The 7,903-nt window shown below is 41.4% G+C and overlaps 1 protein-coding gene across 4 annotated transcripts in view; it reads right to left on the bottom strand.

Annotated features, from left to right (window-relative positions):
* Nucleotides 1–1,706: 1,706 nt before the first annotated feature.
* The window catches only part of NKAIN4 (sodium/potassium transporting ATPase interacting 4), a 45,618-nt gene continuing 39,421 nt past the window's right edge, over nt 1,707–7,903 (bottom strand). Inside the window, exons 6-8 of one of the 4 annotated variants that reach the window (XR_010466582.1) lie at nt 6,231–6,315; nt 3,497–3,582; nt 1,707–3,020 (exon numbers count right to left, since the gene is read on the bottom strand). Coding sequence is in view for 2 of the 4 variants with exons in the window: in XM_065032362.1 (XP_064888434.1) it covers nt 3,011–3,020; nt 6,231–6,315 (95 nt within the window). In the remaining 2 variants the exon portion in view is untranslated. The remainder of the gene's footprint in view (nt 3,021–3,496; nt 3,583–6,230; nt 6,316–7,903) is intronic. The other 3 variants (XM_065032362.1, XR_010466583.1, XM_065032361.1) reach the window with 3 other exon arrangements.

The following is a 7,903-nucleotide window of genomic DNA, read 5'->3' as shown; positions in this document are numbered from 1 at the left end:
CAGAGGCCTGAGTACCTGATTCTAGTATAATGCCTTTTTGGGGAGGGGGTGTGGTGGTATCTTAAGATTCTGGAGTGGCATCAGGTTGTAATCAGTTCTGTCCTTCAGTACTACCCAGGCACAAGTGAGAGAAGCAACTGGGTGTTGGAATAGTGTTGTTTCATCCTAAATTGTAGCTTAGTGTGCCTGGAACCCAGCCTGAGCATCAACAGGATTATAAGGCTGTAAATATATGACCTATTTCTGGGGCTTCTTTTCTTCAGCACTTTGAAAATTGTGGCTTTTCCATATCTGGAAAGGTGGGGATGTATGTTTGTTTGTTTGTTTGATTTTATTTTCTATGGGAAGATGACCCTTCAGAACCAGCTACACGTTGTTTTTTGAGTAGCTGCGTCTCAGGGGATGCCCGTTCCCAATAGAGGGCACTCCTGACCTGGCCTTGAGGGACACACTGGAGCAAAACCTCCAGCTGCTCCTTCTTCTTCCAGTATGATGGAGATGCAAACAACTGGGAGTCCCTACCCTTATTTTCTTTTTCTTTCTTCTCAGACTTATTTTTTTAATGATTTAAGTCAGTCATTGATACTAAACATTATAAGCTTACCTGAACCTTTATTTTACTTCTCTTAAAAGATACTTAATTACCTGTGTTCATCTTAACATAAGGTGGTAGTTAGGAGGCTGCTCAGTCATTAAGACTTGTATTAATTTAATTAATGTTTACCAGAGTGTATTAAAGTCAAGAGGCATGCCGTTAAGTGCATAGTTTGATGCTTAGTCTCTTTAGAGTCCTTGGCAAGCGTTTTTGTTCAGTTTTATTAGTGTATGTTGCATCAAGGCTTGGTCAGTTTGAGAGGTATGGTATTAAAACATGCAGACCTCAAAATAACTGAGTTACTCTGATTTCATACTGCTGTCTAGAATTCCTTCCTGAAACTACTAAGGAAATGTTTCAAACTGAATCTGTGCTTTCTCCACCATCTGTGCTGAATTTTTGGTTGCTCTCAAGGCCAATAAATAATGCCGGTATCTGAAGGACAACCTTTCTTTCTGAGGAAAATAAATTGTATTAAACCAAAAAGTGTAAAGTCGGTGTTTTCTGATGAGGAAAGGGAAGATTAATTTCAAAAGTCCCAAATAAATGGAGTCTTCCTTGGAATAGTCTCACTGACTAGAGTTGTGTGTTCTTCCCTTCCTTTTTCTGCCCCTCCAGGGAACATCAGGTGGGCAGGTAGGAATGAATGTAATACAGAAATGAACTGAATTAAAGCAGAGGTGGAGAAGGTGCTGTCTAAATGGTGCAGTAGCTTCTGTTCCACTGAGAATTTAACTCAGTGGTGCCACAGCACCGACTGATACAGGAGGGAGCGTGTTTTGCCAGGCAGAGCTGTTTCAAAGAGGGTTGAACTCTTTCCTCCTCAAGTGATGAAACTAATAGCAAACCAGCAGCTCTCAGCTGTCTGTCCTGCGCAGTCAGAAGCTGTGGCTTCTCCTGGCTACAAGGAAAAATTCCTCTAGAAGGTGGAATTGACTCACAGCTGCACCTGAACAGAACTCAGGACATTAGGTTGCAGCGGGTATTTGGAATGGAACTTGCACAGAAACAAAAATGTTCTCTTAGTACTTATATTTTTGGATTTATAGAAGAGGATTTTGCTTTCTGTGCCCTTTAGAATGGGACAAAAATAAAAGTGCACCATTCTGTCTTTGACTTAGCACTTAATATTTTTATTTCTTTTAATTCTTCCCTCTCACTTCCCCTTCCTTGTGTGGCTTCTAGCTTGGCTCTTCTGAAAAGCATTCCTCAAAAATCCCAAGTAATCTCAACCAGATTAGGCAAGACAATAAGGAATTACACCAGCACTTGGAAGGTACCAGCCATGGAATGCTGACAAGTGCCCTTTTTCCACTTGATGCTTCATGTGCTGGGAGACATTGCTAACAAAACTGGCATTGTTTTTTGTGTATTGTGTTTGGATTTTTTTTAATTAATTGCTGCAGCTCATTAATGCAACTTAATTACACTTATATTCCCCCTTCCACCCATTCCCTCCCCTCAAAATTGTGTCCCAAAAATCCCTTCCATCGGGGTGCTGCTAGACTCGTGTCTGGAATAAGCCTGGTGAAGAAGGCAGGTACCAAAGCATCTGTGATCCATGAAGAACTGGGCATTTCCAGTGTCCCGCAGCAGGTTTTGGCTGTGTGTATGGCTACACCAGTGTTAATTTAATGTAAATGGGCAAACCCAGAGCAAGCTCCAGCTGCTCTGTGAATGGCTTGGCATGTTGAAATGGGGCTAAGCTCCATGCTGATTAAAGACTTGGTGCTTGTTTTTAGCTGTTTAGTATTATAGGAGTTGGGTCACAAACCACTGAAATCCAGGACAAGTGCCTGTTGCTTAGATGCTGACTATGTATAAAGAATGAAGAAGGGAGCCCTGAATGGACAGGATGAGGGAAGAGCTCTCATCTATAACTTTAAAAAAAAAAAAAAAAGCCTAAATAACTCAAATGTAAATAGCTCCCACCTAGTTCTATGCAGGCAAGGAGGAGATGAAGTTGTGTTAGGGGATTTAGGCTCTTTTCAGAACAAGGGAGAGAAGAAGGGGAAGAAGCTAACTACAAAACATAGGAAATGTCCCAGGGTGTTCCACAGTGCTTCCTTCTGTATGGATCCTGGCACAAGGAAGCAGCTCCGACCTCAACTGTATCTCTGGAGAGATGCTCTTGGTGAACTTGTTCTGCCTGAAGCTTTTTCAGGCCATTTCTTGGCTTGTACCACCAGGCGATGGTAGAAAAGGTTCATCAGGGCACTTGGAGAATTAAAAACCAACTGCATGGCCATTCTTCAATGTACATTCATTGCGTTTGAAAAGAAGACAAGGAACAAAAAATGGAATGGAGTTCACCATCCTGCTTTTCCTCTGCCAAAGATCCAGGCCCCAGGGGATTGTTTTCTGCAGCACCTTTGGTGCCGTGCAAGGCTGGTCCATCCTCTGGCTCCTCCTCATTTACGCAGGCCTGGAGGGGGAAAAAAAATGAAGACAGAGCATCAGTGTGGAGTACATACTAAGTCACATACTTAAAAGAACAGAAATGGTGTGGAAATGAGTAGGACAAAAATGATTTTCTTTTTCTTCTTGCTCTAGCTTTTTAAATACAGTTGACTACAGATGAAGAGCAGGATTGAGAGCTCAGCAGTAATGTGGTTAAGTGGTCCTCAAGCCTGGAAAGAACATTATGTGTGTACCAGACCTGAATGCACTGCAGTTAGACTAAGGAACAGATATGAGCCAAACGGTTAAATCTATGTACCCTCAGCATCTGGAGCTGCATAAAATTTGGTTAGGAATTTTAAAAGCTAGGGGTCATCTCTAAGATAAAGTAGCTGCTTGAAACTGCGGTGATGTGCTTTTGGTGTAGATGCAGCAGTATTAGCAGATCTGCTTTTGCAGGCAGCAGTAAGGATGAGCGAATGTTTTCGGCTGAAACATCACCTTAAACATGCAGCTTCGGGTTGATCAAAACAGTTTGCATATTCCTGTTGTTATTCAGCAAAGTGTTTGCTTGGGAAAAAGTCTACCTAGAAAAGAAAAGCAAAAGCACTTTGTTTTGTGTGTTTGTTCTCTCTTCAAAACAAAGTGGGATTTTTTTTTCCTGCTCTAATTTCCTTTGTAAACTATTCTGGGGATCAAAGTTTGGAGGGGTTGGGGTAGAAACACTGCTCAAGGGGTTTAGTTTCTTCCCCAGAGTTTCAGTCTGGATTTTGAATTCTTTTGAATTTAAGAATGTTATTTGTGTTCTTGTCCCTGTCAGTTGATCTACTGAAGAACTTGCTTGCAATCTGTAAGTTGATGACCTTACATGGAGTCTAGTCTAATGCTGCACAGTCCAGCTGCTTCCTGCCTCTGGCCAGGAGACAGGGGTTGGTCTTGGGCTTAAGCTCTGCTCATTGGTCTAGGTCAATGTCATTGTTCTGTGGGGCCTTGTGGTCTATGAAAATTCATAAATTTGGAGCAATTAAGAAGAGAGACCAGGGAAAAATGCAAGCCAGGACAAGGAAAAAAGGCACAGTGGGAGGAGAGGAAAGAGTGTGATCTCATCAGAAAAGAACAGATAAAACTGGGGTGAATAGGGTAATGCCATTAGGGGATGAAGAAAAGTGATTTTGTTAGAGTTGTGGCACCAGGGAATTGCATTATCAGGAGAGCAGCTGACTGCTGACAATAGGGTGATGCCATCTGAAAATGGGAGTTCATGGTTGCATTTAGCTTCTAGTCAGTAGTTGTAGAATAGGTTTGGTTTTATCCAGCATTTCCTTCAACAAACAGGCATTAAAACCAGAAAGCCCACGTTCTTGACCCCTAGCTGTTCTATAAATTTAAACTTAAGAGCAGTTGGATGTATTTGTTGTTTTGCATCTTCTTGAACAGGACATAAAAAAAAAAAGGCCTTTGGTTGTCATGAACTGATTTTTGCAGGTCAAGGGCATCTGGCACTCAGTGCCCCAGACTGCAAAACTCCATGAAACTCCATGGCATCATTAGCTGAGAATGGAGTATCTGTTCCTCCTCTCCCTCCCGTTCATACATCTGGAAGAAAGGCAAGAGCTAGGCTGAAATAAATCAACAAAAATTGCTCTTTGGTGGCTGCTGTGAAATTTATAGTGGGTCACCTTATCTACTGCTCAGCAGCTGTTTTCACCTCCTGTTAGCCAGAAATAAATATTATATTGTGCTGGCAGAAGCTCTCATATGATAAGTGATGCTCTGAAGACCAGGACTGAAAAACAAAATTATCTGTGTACTTCATTAGTAGCTTACCATCTTACCAAGACCCATGTAAGGAAGTTTTACATTGCTAGCTTCTGTTCATGTTACAATCTCCCCATATAGAAAACTTTGTTTATAAGTACTAGCTTCTTTCACAAACAGAATTTGTCATTTTAAGAAAAATGCAGCCCAAACCCCAGCCTGTAAAAGTGTGATGTTTCTCCAGCACACTGCTGCACCAACCCAGTAAATCAGGGAGCTGCTTAAAGCTCTGCAGTGTCTGCAGACTATGGAAAATTCCATCCCACTGTGACAAAATGAGAGGGAAATCAATATTTAATCTCCTGTAGCATCCCTTCTAATAATGCCATAGAAGCCCCGAAGTTACAGAGAACTTAACTGCTTTGCAAAAATTACTCATTCTCCTGGTCTTGTGCTGTAGTGACAAAGTGGGTAGTAAGTCTGTGCTACATTAAAGAGACACATCTACAAATCTATTTGGGGGCAGTTTTTTGTCCCTCAGCCCTACTTTTCTCCCCCATCTTCACATCTTTCTTGTTGCCACGACTCTCCAGCAACATTATTCCTAAAAACCAACTTCCTTTAGCAGCTGCTTTTAAAAATGCCTGCACGTGGAACTGCCTTCTTGCAGCTTGATTTAGAAAGCATGAAAAACGCATATCTTATTGCTGCTTTAAACAGATGACATTGGCCTTTATGTTTGAGAATCTTATTAAGAACCAGCTTTTAAGTGGACTCTGTGAAAGTGTGATCTTGTGCCTTCAGCAGCGGGAAGGGATTATCAGAGGGTGGCAGCTGGAACTCAGCGATGGGTCTATGGGTGGTATGAGAGGAGCTGCTGTGGATGAGTCCCCTTTCTGCTCGCTGCTCTCAGCTGAACTCTTGGGATGCTCGACAGATAATATCTGCTGTTCTTGTAGTCAACAGAATTTATTAAAAAAAACCCCACCAAACAACCAAAAAAAAACAACAAAAAAACCCAAAACCACACAAACAACAAAAACAAACCCCCCACACCTTAAGAGCAAACCTGTGCCATCCAGCACACAAACCATCTAGTACTTGGTTTAATTTAATTCACCTGTGCATTAGCTTTGTACCCTATGAGTTCCCTACAAGCAGGTACAGGGAGACCCTGTACCCAAGACAGGGTCAAGTTTTGTGGTGCTACCATGAGAAGATTATCAGAGGATGACAAAGGTGTTGTCAGTGATCAAAATTGCATGGATGTATAAGTCAGAGCTCAGTTAACGGCTGTCCACAGATCTAAAAGACAGTAGTTTCACCCCTCTGGTGTCCACTTGTTCATTCCTTCCATTCCTGAAAAGCCTGCTGGAGAAATCAACCTGCCCAGAGGAACAAACCCAAACCTGTGGCACCCTTGAGCCATCAGACTAAGAGGCACGCATGGCCTCTTAGCACAGGAGATGATACTTACAGGTATGTCTGCTTGAACAAAAGGTTGGTGGGTTTTTCATTGACATGGTAGAGAGGAAATGGATCAAATCCACCAATGAAATCAACTGAAAAAAAAATCAAAACTCAAATAAACAAACAAACATGGCCAGAAAGTTGAAAGGAAATGAAAATAAGTTGGTGCATGTCAATGGCATAACATAAAAATAAGTAAGAGAACAGAAAAATGATGTTTCAGGTATGGATTGCCTGCTGGAAGTCTCTGCCTGCACAGACCTCTTTTCCGGGATCCCCTGTGCCAAGGAGGAGATCCAGCTGGCGCAAGAATTGAAGCAGAGAGCTCACAAGAGACAGAAAAACACCACTGTGTCCTCAGCCTCCTTGGATATTGCCACCACGAGAGAATGGAGCTGGCAAAGCCAGAAGAAGTTGGCAGCACAGCAGTCCCCAGGAAGGCCATATATTAACGGTAAAATAGGAATTTTCTTGCCCCACTTGTCTTTCCCGCAAGACACACAACAGCAGCTTTGGAAAACTGCAAATACTTCATTAGCTTCAGCTCGGATATTTTTCACGTCCCCTCTGCCAACTCCATTTCTTTTAATTGTATACAAGTAGGAACAATGCTTCCCTTCTCCAGCATTCACACAAGGGCAATGCAACTAAACAAGGAAAATTTCATGTGTCAATTCCCCTAGTAACCACAGAAGAATTTTCCAAGACTCTCTTAGTTCCCCTGAAATTAGGACAGGTCTAAATTACTGAGCTCACCAACCCAGTCAGGTCAGTCAGGGTACGATATGATGTGATTTGTGACTGACCTACTACGCCTTGCAAAAACCTTTAAAACAGATCCAGCTTAGATCACTTTTTGGTGCCAAGTTAGTGCATTTTGTTTGGAAGTGTGAAAGCTCTCCAGTCCAAAGCCACTTAAAAATAACTGGGGAGTCTTAGGAACTATGTAAATGCCTGATTATTTTTTCTTTCCTGAAGGTGGCACTATTATTTTAAATTTTAGCTAAAGAGTTTTAGTATTTTTTTTTGGTGAAAAAACAATAGAAAATATATTTACTAACGATATTGGAACTGGAAAAAAAACCCAAAACAGCCTCTTAAAATATATTTACAAACCAAGGGACAACATATTCTAACCAATTTCATCTTGAGGGATAGCTTCATGCTGATACTGGGATTTTGGAACAACTGTCACTTAATGAGAAAACCTGTAGAGGTTCTTAGTTACTTGGGGGATAATTTCCAGGAGTTCCAGTGAGACTTGACCTTTCCTCAGCCACTTTTGAATATGGTTGAGTATTTTAAAATCTAGACAGTCTGCAGTTTTGAAAAGCAGATACTAACTATATTAGCTCAGTTGTGGAATGTCTGAATTAGGAAACCTTAAAGAATCGCAGTTTTCAGTAACTATCTAGTACCTTGAACAAAAGTCCTGTCTTCTGAGCACCCAGCCATGGAAACACTCAAAATCCAAGTTACTTAAAAAAATCTTAACTGTGGTTCGTTGTTGCGAGATATTACAGTGCATTAACACATCTAAAATATTCTTGCCCACAATTCAGCATTAGTAGATCCCTACTGCTGTGTTTTCTCATGACAATCACGTTAGCATGAGCTTCCTGATTAATGTGCCTCAGCACTTATAATTACTTCATGCTGCATATCAAAGCAACATTTAAA

The sequence above is a fragment of the Columba livia genome, chromosome 16 (assembly GCF_036013475.1).
Source record: "Columba livia isolate bColLiv1 breed racing homer chromosome 16, bColLiv1.pat.W.v2, whole genome shotgun sequence".
Classification (NCBI taxonomy): domain Eukaryota; kingdom Metazoa; phylum Chordata; class Aves; order Columbiformes; family Columbidae; genus Columba; species Columba livia.
This window is presented reverse-complemented; position numbering and strand designations above follow the sequence as displayed.